Source organism: Branchiostoma floridae, chromosome 5, assembly GCF_000003815.2.
Source record: "Branchiostoma floridae strain S238N-H82 chromosome 5, Bfl_VNyyK, whole genome shotgun sequence".
NCBI classification, from domain to species: Eukaryota; Metazoa; Chordata; class Leptocardii; order Amphioxiformes; family Branchiostomatidae; genus Branchiostoma; species Branchiostoma floridae.
In genome coordinates, this window is record NC_049983.1 from 2,180,700 (window position 1) to 2,201,360 (window position 20,661).

Below are 20,661 nucleotides of genomic sequence, written 5' to 3' on the forward strand. Positions count from 1 at the left end.
TTTGTTTTTGATGATGTTACGATTGAGGTTGACCTGCACCTTTCTGGCTATTATAACAATGGGTGTGTACTGGGAGAACGGCGCTACGGCTTTGAACAAAACACAGTTGAACAACATAGCCAGTAAGTACTTAATGTGTTAAACAATATACTAATGCGTGTATTAATAAGTAAGGGTAGGGTAGTGTTGAATATCAGTTGAATAACAGCGTTGGTGACGATGTGTCATGCCAGTGTTATATTCTGCAATGACTGCATTTTGTGGTGTAGTGTTGCATTTGCTGTTATTAATTACTAATGCATGTCTTAAGCTTAGTTTGTTTGTTTGAACCTTGATTTATTCATGAGAAGCTCAGATCGGCCAGAAGGCCGCATTTCACTGAGGTCATGAGGGAGGTAAGGGTCAGATAAAATATAACAGAGATACAGATTACATTGAGTACTGATAAATCCACCAACATATATCACTAAACATACATGGTACAAAACATATAGTGGTGCAAGAAGCTCAGTGTTCATACTCCGTGTCCGTTCGTTTTGGTCATTACTTTTACTTCAAGAGTCTCTTAAAACAGGTCAGGTTTGGAGTCGTATGTATGCCTGGTGGTTGGTTGTTCCAGACATTGGGTCCACGGTAAGCTATTGGTCCTCTGAAGGTCTCTCGCTTAGGTTTTGGGACAACCAGTTGACTACTTGTGCTTTGTCTGGTTGTCCGTGTACTCTGGTCCCTGCAGTACACAAACATCTGGCGCATGTAGGGTGGTAGTTTGCAGTTTAGGGCCTTGTAGACTAGCATGTCTAATATGTAAGAGTTGGTAATGGTCAGGAAGTACCACTGTAAATATTTTACATTGTTTGCAGATCAATGTGTATACATTTCATTGTTGTATAACGCGAAGATATTACAGATATGTCAAGTATGAATGGCGTTTCTACATTTCATATACATTGTACAAATACCTTCTTTATACCTTCGGCCATTTATGCCATAGCAAGCCCCGCTGAGAGCAAAAAAAAGAGCAAAAACAAACGTAAATAAGTGACCGTAGGTAACATACTCTGTAGCGTATTTATGGTTTCGAACACATTTTTAATGCAAACATATAAATTATGCAACAGATGAAGGTCAGTAAGTGATACAGTAATAAGTACCATACCGTTGACACATGAGCTGTATGAGTCAAAATTAATATTTTCCTAACATAAATGAATAACTATGTAACGTTTTACACCATGTACAGGGAGAATCACACAGATCCGTGTGAAAATCGACAGAATCACCTTTGGGATGGCGAACACCAGTCTTTCCCTCCAGTCTATGGCGAACACAGGGTTTCCACGTGTGATTCCGGTTAGCACTACACAAACTACACAAACAGGTAGGTAATTACTACTTATGAATGTACAAGTTTGCCACGTGACGCATGTTTTTTGTACACATTTTCTTGGAAATACATGTGGCCATGGTGCGGTAGATATGGTGTGGGTATGTAATCTATCAAGATCATAACTTGAGAAGGTGAGGACTTGAGAAGTACCAGTTGTAGACAGGAAGGTCAGGTTCAAAAATGGTTTCCCTACCGTTTTCGTACAGTACAGCAGGGTCTGTGTATGTATGTATGTGTGTTTGTTTGTTTGTGGACAGCACTAAATGGACGGATAAAATAGAACTTCCTGCTGCAAACACACGTTCATGCAGTTGTTACCTGCATGTATGCAGGTATGGTTTTTAATGGGCGTGCGAATTTTTGGTAGCTGGGGATGTAGGGCGCTGTATCTCAAGAACGGATAGTGCGAGCACAAAGATTTTTGGTACGTTGGTTGGGGGTGGTAGCCTGACACTCAGGTGTGATTTTGGGCCTCCTGGTGCTTGACCTTGACATTGACGATGACATTTTTTGTGTTTTGGGGGCACTTTTGGCGCTGTGTGTCCGGAACGATACGCGCCATTGCGACAATTTTTGGTACATGGGTGGGAAGTTGTTGCCTGTTGCCTAGGATTGACTTTGGGCCTAGTCGCGTTTGAACTTGACACGGCAGGTCGAATTTTGTGTCCGGGAGGGGGTTTTCCGGAGTTATATCTTCTGAACGGTTGGTGCGGGCGCGATGATATTTGGCACATGTGTCGGCGGTGGCTGAATAATTCTCAAATTTGATTTTGGCGCCCTTGATGCTTGAACTTGACATTCCAGGTTACCTTTTGTGCTGGCATGGGGCATGCGCTGTATATTCGGAACGCAAGGTGACATTGTCTTGCTATTTGGTAGATGGGTTTGTGCTAGTGTCCTGGTTGTCAGGATTTTGGGCTTCCTAGTGCATGAACTTGACACTGTAGGAATGATGCTGTTTTTTCTTGGTTGGGGTTCAGGTCCACTAACATCTGCTTGGTTGTGAAAACAGGTGATGTTCCAGGGTTTGGGTTGATTGATAGGTCTTAGTTTACTGTGTAACAGTCATCTGGTTTGCAGGGGCCTACATGTAGGTCACATTCAATGTATTGGGTTACTTTGTATCCCCTGTTTGTGCCAGATGCTGCTGCTGCCAAATGATGCTTCTACTCCTGCCAGATGATACATTGGTGCTTATTTTATTTATTTATTTCATCTTGAAACAGATGGGTAGCCCCTACAACAGTGCGTAGTTGATTTCCAAGGGGGCCCATCAGACATACATGTAAAATAATAAATACAGGACAAAACGTGGTTACAATCAGTCAAACTTTGAACACCCAGGGACAACATACAATACAGAAAACATAAAACCGGTGCGTCAAAACATAATCAATGGTGCTGAATTGGTTTGGATAGGGGTCGGGAAAACGAAGGTCAAGTTAAAAAAAGGGGCCCCAAGCGGCTTGCTAAGGTACTGCAGCAGAACCTCAATCTTTAATATCTCGTGTTTTGCACATGCTTTGGTTGTGATTTTTGAGTGGTAGATAGCCCTTGGGTCAGAGAGTAAGTGCTGTAAGTTTGGACCCCCTGGCCACTTCTTTGGAACTGCAGTCGTCGATTTCCTTTCAAACTTTGGACGTGAATAACTTGAGAACGTGTTGATGGATCGTCATGATTTTTGGTATGTAGATAGCCCAAGTAACAATGTACATAATGGAATACTAATTATGTAAATCAGCAGCTAATTTGCATAATTAATAAGGAAAGTTTATAAATCCACTGCATTCCATGATAGGACTTTCAAACTTGTCACATATATAGATGAGAAAGAGAGAAATATGAAGGCAAATTAATTATGCAAATTACGGGCTCATTGGTATAATTAATGAGAAAACATAAACGTGTTCACGGATCGTCAAGATTTTTGGTATGTAGATAGCCAAGGGGAAGACTTACATGATGGAATCCTAATTATGCAAATCGACAGCTAATTTGCATAACTAAAGAGGAAAGTTTGTAAATCCACTGCATTCCTTTATAGGACTTTCAAACTTGTCACATTTGTAGCTGAGAAAGAAAGAAATATCAATACATATTAATTATGCAGATGATGACCTCATTTGCATAATTAATGGCAAAATAAGAACGTGTTGACGGATCGTCATGGTTTTAAGTATGTAAAAAGTTACGTAATGATATACTAAGTATGCAAATTAACAGTCAATTTGCATAATAAATGAGGAAAGTTGATAAATCCACTGCATTCCGTGATAGGACTTTCAAATTTGTCACATATGTAACTGAGAAAGATGGAAGAGAGTAAGAGGTGTATGTTTTTCTTTTGGAATAGGTACCGTTTAGAAATACATTGAATGGACGTTAAAGTCTTGAATAAAGGTATGATTATTTGGCGAGGGTATACGTTCGCGGAACTCTAGTATGATTAATGGAAAAGCAAAAGATACAAAACGCATATGTCATTTCGAATGAATAATCATTATATTGAATATCTTTCATGAAACCTTTCAAATCTGCTTGAAAAATATTCAGTAACTTTGGTTTAAACAATGGGATTTTAAGATTTTCTTTCTAAACTACACATGTCTTCTATCTATCTTTCATATCTAACATGATGTGCTAATGAGATGACGTAATTGGTCAAAATTTGAGATAGCCAACCATATCATGATGAGAAGTATAATCAGCTTATTTTTGGTCGTATTTTATCAGAACTTTGTATTTTTTACAAATAAACATTCATGTGGGTGTTTTTAATCCATTTTCCATCGGTTTCAGGCTATATGTTAAAAAAAAGGCATCTTACGACATTTCAAGTTGATGAACAAAGATGGCGGATTGAAAGTAACAAACAGAATAAATATGACGTCATTTTATGAAAAATGACGTCATATTGACGTCGTTGTGGTGGCTTGTGACAGCATAAGGCTAAGAAGATTTAAAGATTGATAAGAAAACCTTTATGGTTAACATTTTGGGTGATTTCTTGAGTATTAGGTATTCCCCGATTTAGCCAATTAAATCAATCAACATGTCATAAGTACGTTATACTACGTCATAATGATATCAAGATTCCATAAATTATAAAACTGAATAAGCACCTCACTCCCTACAAATTTACTGATCGTACAGTAAGCCGTAATGAAATATTACGAAGAGGTTGGGGTTAAATGACCACCCCCCACCCACTCCAGGGAAGCTCGGTCGGGATAGGGTTAAGCCCTTGATAAAATAGATTAGAATCTTTTCTCTAATGGCCGTCTTGCAAATCTTAATTTTTAGTTTGTTCCAGACTGCCTTTTCCCTGTTTTCCATGTAGTTGATGGCGGCTGGTCTGACTGGAGCCCATGGTCTGCCTGCAGCGTGACGTGTGGAGTCGGTACGCAGACTCGGGACCGAAGCTGCACCAATCCGGCACCAGAGCACGGCGGAGCGGAGTGTGATGGAGATACTCAGGAGACACAAGAATGCGACTCGGGAGTTTCCTGTCCAGGTAATTTAAGTTATATTGTTGTACTTGTATTTCTAAGGTGTCAATTTTTAATCATTCACATTATTAATGGTAAACAAAAGACACAAAAAGCGTAGAGTCCATTCCAAGTCACCATGAGGGTTTTTAGGTAATATTTTTAATAAATCTGAATCATTTTGAATAAAAGAATATCTAAGCCACAATAATAAAATTCCTTGCTAAGGAAATACGTATCTATTTTAATTCCTTTGAGTATTTTAGAAACATTTTGAAAGTAACTGTACAAAAATATCTTTATTTAGAATAATTGTGAAACCTCTATGTGATTCTTTCACATTTACAAATATTTACAAATATTTGTAAACTTTGCAATATAGTAAATTTAGTTTATAGCCCCCATAAAAGTAAGCCCTATTGTTGCCAACGTATTTTCAAGATTTCTCTACTGGGCACTGGTGGATCCTTTGTGGTGGGCCATTATTGCATGGCACCCAAACATACCTTGCAATGATGTGTGAATTGCTATCTTCCTAGACCACTGTCCCATTTACAAAATGTTACAAAAGATGGTAGAAAATGGTAAATTATGGTAGAATGCTTTTATCATTATTTAGAAACCATTAGAGGTATCCAGTTCCACATCATGAATATTTCCAAAGTTTTACAAGACCGGGGAAATATTTTTAAAGTTGAAACAGTGTTAAAGATATTTCAGATGTATCATCTATCCTGGACATAGAATTACAAAACTTTAAAATTAATTCTTAACAATGGCTACAAACATCTGCACGGTGACGTGGAATCGACTCTATGCCATTTCGAATTAGATAACTTTTTTTCTAATATTTTCGATAAAAAATTTCAAACCTGCATGAAAACATTGTGATCATAGTCGAACTATTTATAGCATCTATGTGTCATTATAGCTAGCCCTCTTTAAGCTCTTGATAAGAAACATTAGAATTTTTTCCTCTAGTAGTCGTCTTGAAAAGTTGTCTGTTTAGTTCGTTCCAGAGTAACTTTTCTCTGTTCTCCATGTAGTTGATGGTGACTGGTCTGACTGGGGCCCATGGTCTGACTGCAGCATGACGTGTGGAGTCGGTACGCAGACTCGGGACCGGAGCTGCACCAATCCGGCACCAGCTAACGGCGGGGCGGAGTGTGATGGAGATGCTGAGGAGACCCAAGAGTGCGACCCGGGAGTTTCATGCCGGGGTAACTTCAAGTTGTATTGTTGTTTTCGTTCTAATGTGTCATATTTGAATTATTTATATTATCAATGAAAAAGCGAAAGATAAACTATGAATATGTTATATCGAGTCAAATAATCATTTAATCAAATATTTACATGATAACTTTCAAATCTGCATTAAAAAACACTGTGACCATAGTGATACAATTTATAGCATTTATGTTATTTGTAAGATTTGCGTCTTATAATTTCACCTGTACTTAACTTTGAAATGTTGAAAGGAAGCAATTAAAACAATTAACCCTATTTAGACCGGGATCTTTTGGTAATCCCTGGACGGGGGACATAATACCTGAAAACCGAAAGAAATGTGAGACTTTCATGACGTAACATGGCGTAATTATTACGTCATTAATTTAACTTTATTGTCTAGAACCATACAAAAGGGTATTCTCAGAGAACTTCAAGGTATGCTATACTATATTAGCAAGTGCAGATAACAGAATTATAATGTTTGTTATGACTAGTGCCACCAATTGCAGCATAATTGTCGTCAAAATGACGTCAAATAATGACGCCATATATATTTAAGATACAAATTGGGCTCCGGAATCTTATATACACAACCTTGTTTTTTTTTTAATACATTTTTTCAGCAAATAATTGCAAAAGACAATGTAAATAAACAAAAAAAAAACGTTCACTTCAACATTTTAATGAACACCAGGTAAAAGTTTTAGGAAAAATAATCAAATTATTATTGATGTCGTCAAAGGGTCCGCTATCTTACCTTTTCTTATCTATCCTCGGAAAACTTTCCAAATTCCACGTGCGATGGTGCGGTGTGAGTGGGTCAAAACCTACAGTACCTTGGCCGCACCTGGGGCAATTATTGTCGTATTGAGGTCACCTGAGTGGCGCCGAATAGCACCTCGCTCCAGACACTTGCGACAGTCGTATTGACGTCACCTGAGTGGCGCCGAATGGCAGCTCGCTCCAGACCCTTTAGATTTAGCCTATTGTAATCTCCTCACAATTCAGCCCCTGGCTGCAAAGAGTGAGTAGTCGGCCCACCCAACAATAACAATAACAAATTCAGTAGCTTTAGCGTGAGCCGTTCTGCTGTAATAGAAGATAAAAGTTGGCGCGGACCTCAATCCCCCCGTCTGAATAGGGTTAAACTGAAATTTAATACCATAACGGGAGAAAAGTCTCTCACAGCTGACAGGTGTTTTTGTTTACTGCCAATCATCACAGTACCAAAAATGATTTTTGCTTGTTTTGCTTACCCCATGGACGATTCTTATATGAAGAAAAATATTCTTGCAAGAAGAAAATGTAGAATAAAATTTTAAGCAAAACAAGCAGAACAAGAATCTACCAAAAAATCTTAATTCTCACGCAAAAACCATTTTCTTATTCTTCTTTGGTGAGGAAAAAATTTTCTCACACCTAAGAATTTTGTGGAACTTTAAGCAAAATCTTCTTTTTGTTTTCTTATTATGCAAGAAAAAATTTCTAGAAATGCTAAAGAATTTTTGCTCTTGATGTAAGAAAAGTATTCTTGGTGTAAGAACATTAATCTCAAAAATGTCTATAAAAATTCAAGCAAAAATTTGCTTGCTCCATGGACAAAAAACAGAATTTACAACCTATTTTTGGTAAAATCGGTGTATGATGTCTCCGAACTCTAGTTTATTCTGCGATCTTGCCATAGACATTGCATGGATCTCGAGAGAGTTTCCAATGTCCCTAAGATACAAATAGCTTTGAATAGAACCAAGATATATAGAGGGAAACCCAGATATATAGAGGGAACCCCAAAAGTTGTGAAGTTTCTATTAATGTCGTCTTTTTCTCAGGTATCCGACTCGTGGGTGGACAATCGTCCATCAGGGGAGGCAGGGTTGAAGTGTACCATGACGGACAGTTGGGGACCGTCTGTGACGACGGTTTTGACATAAACGACGCCCACGTGGTCTGCCGTCAGCTGGGATACCTCATTGCTGCCGAGGCCCGATCTCAAGCAGCCTTCGGGGCGGGGACAGGCCCGATCTGGCTGGACAACTTGGCCTGCGGGGGTTCCGAGACAAACATCGGGGACTGCAGCCACAACGGATGGGGCACACATAACTGCGGGCACAGTGAGGACGCTGGTGTCGTCTGCACGGACGGTGAGACAAGAATTTTAGCTCTTGCGTTTCGTCACTTACCCATACAATTTCCGTTCAAAATTATCGTATCAAAAGTGATTCTTAAACAACTGGTAATAATCGTTATCTGCACTAGCCGTGATATTTTTGTGGCATAACTTAAAGTTTTCTGGGAATACTCCATGGTTTCAGTCAATACTATCAAATTAAAGACGTCATATATATGTCACATTACATTGTAATAGCGTCAGTTCTTTTCAAAATCTTTACATACTATGTCTACATCATTCTTATTAAATTTGATGCCATAAAATTAATTCTTGAAGAATTAGAGGAGTTAGAAGAGGAGGGCCTCAACCACCCCGTCACCCCCTGACAAAAAATTCCTGGTCTGAATAGGGTTTAGTTATCTTTTTAACATTTCGAAAAAATGCAATAGACATTGCAGAAATCCACCAAGCAGGTGTCAAACAGTGAATTCTTAATGTTTGTCAGTTCTAAAGGAAAATAGATTTGAATCGAACAAAATATAAAACCATGAAGTTGTTAAGTAAGTTTCGATTCCATGTCCACGTCGTCTTTTTTTTTCAGACATGAGACTCGTGGGTGGACGTTCGTCCAGCGAGGGCAGGGTTGAAGTGTACCATGGCGGACAGTGGGGGACCGTCTGTGACGACGATTTTGACCTGAACGACGCCCACGTGGTCTGCCGTCGGCTAGGGTACGAAGGCGCTGCCGAGGCCCGATCTCAAGCTGACTTTGGGGCGGGATCAGACCCGATCTGGCTGGACAATTTGGCCTGCGAGGGTTCCGAGACAACCATCGGTGACTGCAGCCATAACGGTTGGGGCTCACATAACTGTCAGCACAATGAGGACGCTGGTGTGGTCTGCCAAAAGTGTGAGTCAATAGTTTTAATTTTTTTACGTGGTGTACAGAATGACATCTAAACGATCAGCATGAATGACTATAAAAATTGGATGATTTCGTTTTTCCAAGCTGAAAAATACCAGACTCCCTCTCGCATGACACAGAGCTCCAACAAACTGACAAAGAGTACCTGGAACAATGGTAAGCTTACTGAGCTCACAAAGATCAAAATATACAGCGCCTTAGTCTGTATCTGTATCTATATAGCCGGTATAACCGCCGTTCGGTGTAACAAACCAGCTTCGCAGGCACGCGGCGCGGCAGCAGCTGGTTATATTACACTGAACGACCCGTCACACCTACCGTGAGCAACATCCTCTACTGCAGTGAGTCTTGTACCTTGCTTGACGGACAGGAACAGTTGCTCATCACTTTTCACGCGCAGTCGTCCGTTGCGTTATCCTCCAAGCAGAGGTAAGGCTCCGGCTGTTTTTATTTTTACTTTTGTTAGTCGTTTTATCAGCTTTCTATTTTGTCATTTTCTTGAAGTCCGCAAGCCAATACAAGATACAATATAAAATTGAAAGCTTGATAAAAAGCCACAAAAAAAAAACGTAAGAAAAAACAGCCGGAGCCTAATCTTTCCTTGGAGATTACGTTGCGTCGGGTTCATTCTAAACATTACATGACAGGACAAGATCTTAAACAACATTTTTCTTAAAAGACCTGGAAGCACAAGCGTATACGTGTTGCTGACACAGGCAAGGCTGAATGATGGACAGATGATTATTGTACAGAGAACATGTGCAGAAAAATTGCCCCCCCCCCCTCCCCTGTAGTTAGAACCTAGCCACGCTACAAAAATGTGTGTAAAATAGATTAGAAGGCATCAAAAGTGACCAACTGGGTAAAACAACCCTAAATCAGTCAGCCTGAAGACAGATTGTGCACAAAATGTCTCTCTAGGTTCCAAGACACAACAGGCTTTAGCCTTAGCAGACAGACAGCGACGGTGAGACTGTCATTGCCGTCTTGGCAAGTCAAGCCACACCTGACTACGTCCCAATATCAACACCAAGAGCGCAACTCCATAAATATCTGTCGAGACTAAATGATGCCTACATGGCAACGGTTTTCTAACATGACAAATGGAAAAATTCTCTCTTTTTGGTTGCGACACAAATTTGTCTAACATGATATAGATCTTATGCACTAAGATCTAAATTTCATAAGCAAATACCAGTATTTGTCGAAGCGATGTTTGTTTGCATGCTATGATTGAAGTATTGTTAATGTATTTAATATTTACATTCATTTTAAAGTAATGTTTTATAATCGTAATTTTGAGACGGAAAACATAGCAGTTATACACCAGACGAATATCAAGTTATTGATGCCCGCAAGGTCAAAAGGAAAATAGATTTTCATCTAACAAAGATATGAAGAGAACAAAAACATTGCAAAGATTCCATTCAATGCTGTCTTTTTTTCAGGTATCCGACTCGTGGGAGGAAGTTCGTCCATGGAGGGCAGGGTTGAAGTTTACCATGACGGGCGGTGGGGGACCGTCTGTGACGACAGTTTTGACATGACTGACGCCCACGTGGTCTGTCGTGAGCTGGGATACGGAGGCGCTGCCGAGGTCCGAGGATCAGCAGCCTTCGGGGAGGGGTCCGACCTGATCTGGCTGGACGATTTGGCCTGTGGGGGTTCCGAGACAAACGTCGAATACTGCAGGCACAGCGGATGGGGTTCACATAACTGTGGGCACAGTGAGGACGCTGGTGTTGTCTGCCAGAAAGGTGATTCGATGTTATGTTACATCTTTAAGACAACATATCCGTGCACAAAACAAAGCGCTTACCAACAAGCTTTCGATCAGTCCTCTGATCCTTCTCAATTGAAATGACCCAGAGCCTAAGTCACACATCCGGAACGGAAATGTGACGTCAACAAAGGGTCAAAGGTGCTTGGTAGTCGATATCGGCCCCTTCTCTGTGATTCAATGTTTATGTACAAAATAACAAACTTGTGAACGTGTATAATTTTCCGGCCTTGCGTCTAACTTCTAAGTATGTTTGTAGATAGAAGGACGCCGGGCCCTTTCAATTTCTCTGTATGAATCGTTGTCTATTCTCATTTAGAACAATGTACCTTAACCCTATCTAAACGGATGGGCGGTGGACTTGCCAACTATGACGACGTGCCGAGGTGCCAAGGTGCTGCTTCTCCTCTGGCAGTAACCAGAATGCTGAAACTGTAACATTTTTCGACCCTTAAGTCCGACATTTAAGACACACTATATAGAAAGACGAGAAATCCGATATATTTAATAGCTGTTTACCGGCTGTCGTTGGTCACAATCAAACATTGCCTTTACGCTGCCCTATAGGGGTCCCTGAGTGTTCCGGCGGGCACTCGGTGGCTGTTCTTTAAAATTTTGCCGCCTTCATAGCTTCGTCTCTGGCAGACACCCGTCAGATGTTCTGCCAAAAAGTGAAAAAAAAAGCCCGTGAACTGCCCGGCATGGGCCCCTGTTTCCAATTGGGCCCTAAGCCTAATGTGAGGTTTTGGTCAACGTAAAATTTCAAAACCTTGACAGTGGGTCGTTCAAATTCATCATTCACGTATGTACACAGTTAATAGAACTTTCATAAACCAGTGACTGCTTTTAAAGGTACACTTACGTACCTCCAAATGTTCGATCGCTATTAGTCCACCTTGATCACGGAGTGACCCAGTTCTCGCGAGAGTTGCGAAAACTGTGTCGAGACTAGCGTGGATGATGGCTGGGAGCTGCCCAAGTCCTACTTACCCTTACTCCGCAAGGAGGCGGGCAGAGGGGCAGAAGATCCACGCAAGTCTCGACCCAGTTCTCGAAACTCTCGCGAAAACTGGGTCACTCCGTGATCAAGGTGGACTGATAGCAATCGAAAATTTGGTACGTGAGTTTACCTTTCAAAATGTAGTTACTGATTGATGAAAATTCTATTGTCGGTGGGTATGTGTTTTTCCCTTTGCTTGAGTTAAGTAAAGTTGTACAGGACGTGTGTCTAATGTTTTCACAAATGTTCCAACCAGCACGTATTAGTAATTGTCTTTAGGCTACCAGGTTACCAATCGACCGTCCGCCGGGTGATTAATTTCCAAAATTAAGAACCTTTTTATCCATATAACTTTCATTCAGTTTAAGCACATCAAGGCACAGACAGTCCACATCAGAGAAAACTGTCGTCTATAACAGGGTAAAAAAAGGTAATAATATTGAGGAAAAAGGATCTTTGACAAATCAAAATTGAATTTACGACACAACAACAGATAAGCACCCTTCCCCATAGCAAAAAAAAGGAACAAAATGAAAAATACAGTAAATATTTAAAAAAATATTCAGTCCAGGCTATGTTGGTCTACTCTGGACCGGGGTGTCATGTCCCGAACCGTGCCCGTCCCGTTCCTTGCCAATTCAGACACGGAACGGGATACAGCCGAACTATCCAGGCCTGTGATTTTCTTGTAAGAAAAGTAGATTTAAATCGAACCAAAAGAAAAACAAAACGTAGAAATTGTGAAGTTTTCATTCAATGACAAAGTGGTCTTACTGTATATTTCAGCCATCCGACTCGTGGGTGGAAGTTCCTCCAATGAGGGCAGGGTTGAAGTGTACGATAACGGACAGTGGGGGACCGTCTGTGACGACGAATTTGACATGAACGACGCCCAAGTGGTCTGCCGTCAGCTGGGATACGGAGGCGCTGACGACGCCCGATCTGACGCAGCCTTCGGGGCGGGGTCAGACCCGATCTGGCTGGACAACTTGGCCTGCGGGGGTTCCGAGTCAAGCATCGAATACTGCAGGCACAACGGATGGGGCACACATAACTGTGGGCACAATGAGGACGCTGGTGTGGTCTGCTCGGTCGGTGAGTCAAGAGTTTATTTTTGCGGGTGCGTAGCACCGGCTATAAGACGGGAGAAGCGGTTATTTCAACCCATCGTTTGGTTTGCATGGATGCATGCATCCATAGATGCATGGACCGGTCAATTTAACTAAACCCTTCTAATAGCCCTCCTATACGCCCTATTGCGTAATCGCGTTTGCTTCTCCAGCCGTAGATCGTGGGGTCAAACCCCACTTGCTAATTTTTTTTTCTTTGTTAGACAAATCTCATGTAGTGTTTTTTTTAATAGAAGAAAGACCAATTCAGTAATTCGATGTTTAAAAACTCTTTTTTTTTCGTGTGGTTTTGTTTAACATCCAGGAAGCTTTCTTGTTTACGATGCCTCCACGGCCACGTATAGGCCAAGACGCATGTGCGGGTCGCAATGCATGGCGGGTAGGTCAAAGTTGAGTGTCACTTTGCGTACAGACAAGGGCAGGCGCAAGAATTAGCGCATGCGCCTTGAGCCTCCGCTGAGAGAGCATAAACAAATTAGCAGAACACAGTATTTATGCGCGACCCCCTGGGTCCATGACTCGGGTACATAAAGTACAGATAAACTTGTAGAGGTAAGGAAGGGTAAAAATCCTTATGTCATACCTTTGACGCGAAAATGATCGATACGGGTGTTCCGGACCGGGCCATAACTTCCGTATCGCACAGGTTCGAAAGGCCTATCACACAGGCTTCCTTCGAATAAATCGAACCATTTCGAACGGGCCGAATACGGCTTAGTTGGCAATTCGAATACCTGATTCGGACGTTCGAACATTGCTGTTGCAACACTTTTTGCTCGATTTGTTCAACTTCTGGCGCATTTCTCATCAAAACATGGGTTTTCTTAGGTGGGTATGACATAAATAAAATCACCCTCGTTCCCAGCCCTCCCGCGGGTCGGATCACCCTCCGGACTTCGGCCGTCGTGCGATTCGACACGCGGTAGGGCTGGGACCTTGGGTGATACGGAATACACCGTGTTGTATTCTATATTTATTTGAGGGGCATGCAGCCAAATATAACCTGTGCTGCGTGTTCACGGAAGGTGTCGACTCTGAGACTGTATGATTTTGATTATAATTTTTTTATTATTTTGTGTATAAATGCTCCCTATTACGCAACTGCCCTCTTTGTGTGAGGCTGCAGTTATTTCACCTTCGGAGAGCGGCTTTTCACAGTGTACGTGAGCAGGCAATACGCCAACAGGATTTTGTTGTTTTTCAATATTTTGTGGCTTGTAACCTGAACTCGAACATGTCCGTTTTGGGTATTTCTAAAGTGCACCATACTTTATTTTTTTCCGCGTCGAAGCAAGTCACCTTAAGGCCCTTAACTATAAAAATCCCTATAGGCCGAAAGCGAAAGCTCTGCTACCATAAGGCATTAAACCATTTAAAGCCTTTCTTGGTTGGATTTTATGTGAAATCTGGGCATTTGTGGAGTGAGTGTGTTAGGAAATACCCTATACTCAATATTGCAAGATATTGGTGCAGCTGATTCGATGTCATGCACCTAATGAGAAAAGAGACTTCGGACCATTCTGTGCACTTCATTTTCCGTTTGTTTTCAATTTTGCCATAGGGTAGAAACGCGATGGAAATTACACTAAAATCTTCTGATTTTAGGTAATATAATGAAAAGAATACAGCTAAACAAATCAGGTAATGAAGTAAAAAGCTTTAACCCTATTCAGACCGGCCTTTTTTGCTTTTTTGGTCATCCCTGGACCGGGGGGGGGGGGGGGCTTTGAGGCCCTCCACTTCTAAGTCCTATAACACTAAAACGACGAGCTGTGGGCCACCAAATTTGTAGGACATGATGTCGACATAATATCGGACAAGTATGTGACGTTTGAAGTTACGTTAACGTACGATGACGTAATTATGACTTCATCAATTTGATTATATTGGGCAAACCCGTGAAAAAAGGGTATTCTCAGAAAACTTAAAGTTATGCTACAAAAAATGTAACAACAAGTGCAGATAACAGAATAATAATGTTTGTTACGCCTTGCGTTGCCAATAGCAACATCAATGACGTCAATATGACGTCATATTACGGTCATAAAATCACGTCATGCACATCTAAGATACGATTTGGGCTCCGCCATATTATATCCACCACCTTGAATTTCTAAAAATACTTTTTGCAACAAATAATCACAAAATGCAATGGAAATAGACTAAAATCATTCATTTAGATGGTTTTTGATGAAAAAATACCAGGTAGCTACAAATTTTAAGGGATAATTAGCTTGTTATTCTTGATCTGGCCATTCGGCCCGCCATCTTGGATTTTGGGCTGATGACGTCATCAAATTAGCATAATTTATGCATATATCATTATGAAAGATATGGTAAATAATATAAGATTTTATTTATGTAACAAAATTACAGTAATATAGCAAATAAATGTGAAAAATACATTGTTAGAACCAAAAATAGTGATTTTTAGCAAAACTGCCTGTCAACAAACGGTTGCCATGGCAACAAGATAAAATGGAAAATTTGTCAAACTTAGTAAAATAGTTGCCAACCATATTCTAAGAAAACTCATCAAATTTGGTGGCTCTAGCATAAGCCGTTCTGGCGTTATAGGGCATCAAAGTTAGCGCAGGCGTCAAAAGCCCCCCCCCCCCCGGTCTGAATAGGGTTAAAATTGTATACGCGATGAAATACTGAATATACATAGAATATACAAGCAGCAAGCTTTCATGTAAGTAGTCCCGACGCCCGGGGTTCGTGGAACATAGAATTGTCTCAAAACGGCGTGCGATTCGCTACGGCATTTACTGAGAACAAATACAACATATTTCAGCCATCTCCCTCCTCATGTAACAATAGACTGTTCCAAAATCACCCATGTGCAAAAATGGAACACTTCTGCTTAAAATGACTTCTAACTACTAATCACATTTATGATCAAAAATGAATCTTACAACCCCCCTTCAAGAATGGACTCTTCTAGTGCAGCCCATGTAGAAAGGTAAAATAGACGACTCCAAAAACACTTCAGCTAAGAAATGGAATTTTGAATCATCAGCCGTCCAAAACCATATTTGAAAAAAAAAAACATCTGTGCAAGAATCGACTCTTCCTGTTAAACCCCTATGTAAAGTGGAGCTATCCAAAAATACATCAGCTAAATTAGGACATCGACATGATCACCAAAGTCCACAAAATGAATTAAAAGAAGTTACCCCTTCGTCGAAGAATGGAATCTCCCAGCACACCCTGTTTGAAATTGCACAATAGACAAGTCCAGAAATACTCACAGTACATAGCCTTTTGTATAATAAGCAACCCAGTCCAAAACTGATTTTTACAAAAGTCCCTCTTCCAGATAACACCAGGTTTGCTGATTGGCTGCAGAATCCTCCTCATCATGTGCAGTCTTCAGGTGGGGGTCAACTTCCATTCAACAAATGGAATTCGGAATTATCACCCATGTCCAAAACTGAATTTTCAAAAAATCCCCCCAATGTACCAAAATGGACTGTCCCAGTAGTAGTCTTATGTCAAGTGGTTCAGTGCAAAAACACTTCTGCTAAAAAACATTGTCATTATCACCAGAGTCTAAAAGTAAATTAAAAAAAACACCACCTGCCCAACAATGGACTCTTCCAGCACATTGGCTGGTCATTCATTGGATTTACCTTGTCCCCCCAACCACCTGGATGTCTATGGACTAGGTAGGTAGGTAGATAATTGGATCTACCTGGCACACCTGTGGCCCTGATACACTAGAATGACCTAGAGGTCGTTGACCTCGGCACTCCAGACCTCACATATCCGAAACTCTCCCACAAAAACCTCCTTAAGGAACCATTTTTAAGTGATTTGTATCAAATATCATACATGGATGCTTTGAATAAGTATCTAGGCCACCTCTGTCCCAAATTTCAGGTAATTTGGATGTAATACCATGGTACAGGGGGGCAAATTATATAGTTTTGGTCCAAAAGTTGCAATAAAACATCAATAAAATCATTTAAGGAGCAGATATTAAAAAAAAAACTGAAAAAAAAAGCATTTGGGTATTGGCCCACTCTACCCCTGTGCCAAATTTCAAGTCATTTGGTCCAGGAACGGCAGAGATGAATCGCATTGAAAATTTGACAGGAGAAAGAAAGAAAGAAAGAAAAAGAAACATTATGAATACAATATGTTTCACCATACCTATGGTATGGCTGAAATATAATCAAGAAATGAACATATAGAACATTACAAACGATCTACATAGGGTAGTACGTGTGAAACTTGCCTTTTTTGTTGCAATTGACACACAGTAAAGAGGCAACGCAAACGTTTACACAGCGTGAGTCCTGGAATTAGGCGTTCTTGACTAAAGGTGTAACATAAATATCATATAGCCAGGCGCCGCGGACCAATCAGAAGTCCCCGTTCCGCGTTGGTTATGACGCAGTAACACATAGATTCCGGTTCTAACAATGGATTTTTTCACGTTTATTTGCTATATACCGCTATTTTACTGCGTAAATGAAATCTTATGTTATCTAGAATATGTCACATATTTAAATATGAATAAATTATGCTAATCTTTTGAACGGCATCTGCCAAAATCTAAGTTGGCGGACAATTTGACCAGATCAAGAGTAACTAGATTATTATTCCTTAAAAAATGCGACTACCTGGTATTTTTTTCATTGAAAAATGTTTAAATGAACGTTTGTAGTTTGGTTCCATTGCCTTTTGCGATTATTTGCTGTCAATTCTTTTTTTTTTAATTCAAGGTGGTGGACTTAGATGGCGAGACCAACTGATATCTAAGAAATGGATGACGTCATTTATGACATCATTTTGACGTCATTGCTGTTACTATTTGCAACACAAGTCGTAACAAATTTATGATTCTGCACTAGCTGTTACAATTTTGTAGCATACCTTGCAGTTTTCTGGGAATGCCCTTTTTTCAGGGTTCCAGCCAACACAGTCAATTTAATGACGTCATCATTAATCGCCATTATTACGTCGCACTATGTCAGTATGGCTTCATTTTTATAAAGAATCTTTAAGGAATATATATCATGTCTATATCATTCCCTGAAAATTTGATACATCGTTTTAATAGTTAAAGAAGTTAGAAGTGGTGGGCCCTAAATAGGGTTTGAACGATAGATAGACCGCAAGACATCGCTCTTCGCGTTTACACATACGCTGAAGTGGGACATTGCAATGGTAGTCAAGCCGTCATGTATCTAATTTATGTCCGATGTGGCGTGAATACAATGGTGGATACTGATAGCCCCTTCCGAAACCTTCCCTGTATGTTACGCTGAAGTCTAAGTGTGATGTGTTTGTTGTAGGTCATGCTTAACATATAACTGGGTTACGCTGCGTTACGCTATTTTCTTACGTAACAAACGTCACATACACTCGCGAATGTTCGCCACGTTTTTGTCACTCCTTTCCTTTGCTAATGGTTTCGTCCATTTGAACCGTTTGAGCCTTGGATCAATAGACGTGCGCCCCCTTTTGTACATTGAGGTTAACATCCGTCAAAATCCCACTGGTCTCTACAGAAATGCTATTCCGAAGAAGTGTATACAGTTAAAATAAACATGGTGATTCCCCCATACAAATTAAAACCAGGCAAAACACCAATTTTAGGATATCATGGATGGATGTCATTCGAGGTCCACAATCGACTTTTAAAATTATAGCGAAATGAACTAAAAAGGCCGGCATTTGCTTGAGAGCAAATACAGCGTATTTCAGTCGTCCCCCTCCCCATGCAACAATAGACTGTTCCAACATCACCCATGTGCAAAATTGGTACACTTCTGCTTAAAAATCACTTCTACTAATTACACTTTAGCCCAATAATGAATTTTACAAATTTCCCCGTGAAAGAATGGACTCTTCCGGTGCACCCCATGTGAATTTATACAATAGACCAGTCAAGAAATACTACAACTGAAAAAATGGCCTTTTGAATAAGTAACCCGGTCCTGAAATATAAATATATGACAACTGCTCTTTGTGTAAAGTACAATTCCCAATGTTTTATTCACCGACAAGGCAAGAGAGATATTAGTTTCCCGTTATGATAACAACGTTACGTTAACGTAACATAACATTGACATAATATTTGGATGTACGTAACTTAACTTAATTACGTATGTAACCTTAAAACATGACACATGCACATAACGTATCAGTACGTGACATTTGGATGTATGTTTTGCCATAGGTGATATATTGACCATCAAAAAAGTGACGTATAAATCCCAAAACGAAACTTTTTTACGTACGTAATTTTGACACGGAAATTGCCGAGCAACATGTACATAACGTATCCTTACGTTACGTTTTTTTTTTATTTACTTAGGAATAACCGCAAAGCAAGGCTCATGGAGCCACTCAAGCGTTTTGGGTTACAGTACTGTATTGTGAAGAAAGATGTCTGTTAACCCTTGACTTAAACAGCTTCAATTTGTACCCCATGTACAAGTCCATGGTTCTAGGAAAGAAGCTTTCAGCGTGGAACTTTCTTCTATTAGGAGGATTATAGAGGGGGGGGGGGTGATGCTTTGTTTCCGTGGAAGTAGCAAAACGGGTTCTAGCAGAGAAAGTTCGTATTGGAGGCACAAATAAGTGAAGTTCTGCTGAGCATTTACCATGGAAGTAGCGATAGACTTGCTGTATTACACCTTTGAGACAGGGGTGTAAAGTGGCGAACAAGTCACTCCCAGCAAGATTCCTTAAGCGGTTCCTTAAGGAAGTTCTTGGAAGCTCCAGCCCAAATGTGACAGCATTATTCCATTTTGGGCCTTATCTGACTCTATCGTAACGTTGGCCTAGCATACGTTGCGTATTGGCCAAAAACGTGACATATAGACCGAAAACGGGACGTTTTTTTACGTACGTAATTTTGACACGGAAATGATGCCATAGACATATTGCCATACATGACTTACTTGCAGAAATGCACCAGGTGGCCGAAAACTAGTTAGGTCTTGATGTCCGTAAGCTCTAAAGGAAGATGGATTTAAATCGAATCCAGATATAGATAAAACAAAGTACACAGAATGTTTAACAAAGTTTCCATTCAATGTCACCTTATTTTAGGCCTCCGACTCGTGGGTGGAAGTTCGTCCAGCGAGGGCAGGGTTGAAGTGTACTATGACGGACAGTGGGGGACCGTCTGTGACGACGAGTTTGATTTTTTCGACGCCATCGTGATCTGCCGTCAGATGGGATACGTAATGGCTGTCGAGACCCGATCTGACGCAGCCTTCGGGGCGGGGTCAGGTCAGATCTGGCTGGACAACTTGGCCTGTGGGGGTTCCGAGACAAACATCGCACACTGCAGCCACAACGGATGGGGCTCACATAACTGTGGGCACAGTGAGGACGCGGGTGTTGTCTGTTTTGACGGTAAAAAATAATTTTGTTCCTCTATACATTGGACTTTTGTATTGAGAGGAGACAAATTGTGCGAATGATGACCTTAGTTCCATAATCAATGGGAAAATCGATAATACTAAATGTTAACCCAGCTTCTACCCCTCTGCTGCCAGGAAATAATGTGTACAAGACGTAGTAGAACAGTAGTCTCTACCAGACCCCGGGTCGCTGGAAAACCGTAGAAATGGAATAAATAGAGGA

At 40.6% G+C, this 20,661-nt stretch overlaps 2 protein-coding genes across 2 annotated transcripts in view; both read left to right on the plus strand.

The window, feature by feature from the left end:
- Positions 1 to 58: 58 nt before the first annotated feature.
- LOC118415505 (deleted in malignant brain tumors 1 protein-like) lies at positions 59 to 10,111 on the plus strand. Its single transcript, XM_035820166.1, has 6 exons — positions 59 to 122; positions 1,241 to 1,378; positions 7,935 to 8,246; positions 8,817 to 9,107; positions 9,225 to 9,296; positions 10,062 to 10,111. The coding sequence occupies exons 1-6, from the start codon at positions 59 to 61 to the stop codon at positions 10,109 to 10,111; spliced, it is 927 nt and encodes a 308-aa protein (XP_035676059.1).
- Positions 10,112 to 10,594: 483 nt separating this feature from the next.
- The window catches only part of LOC118415156 (deleted in malignant brain tumors 1 protein-like), a 14,038-nt gene continuing 3,971 nt past the window's right edge, over positions 10,595 to 20,661 (plus strand). Inside the window, exons 1-3 of the mRNA XM_035819533.1 lie at positions 10,595 to 10,897; positions 12,707 to 13,015; positions 20,122 to 20,430. Of these exons, the coding sequence (XP_035675426.1) occupies positions 10,618 to 10,897; positions 12,707 to 13,015; positions 20,122 to 20,430 (898 nt within the window). The 5' untranslated portion in view covers positions 10,595 to 10,617. The remainder of the gene's footprint in view (positions 10,898 to 12,706; positions 13,016 to 20,121; positions 20,431 to 20,661) is intronic.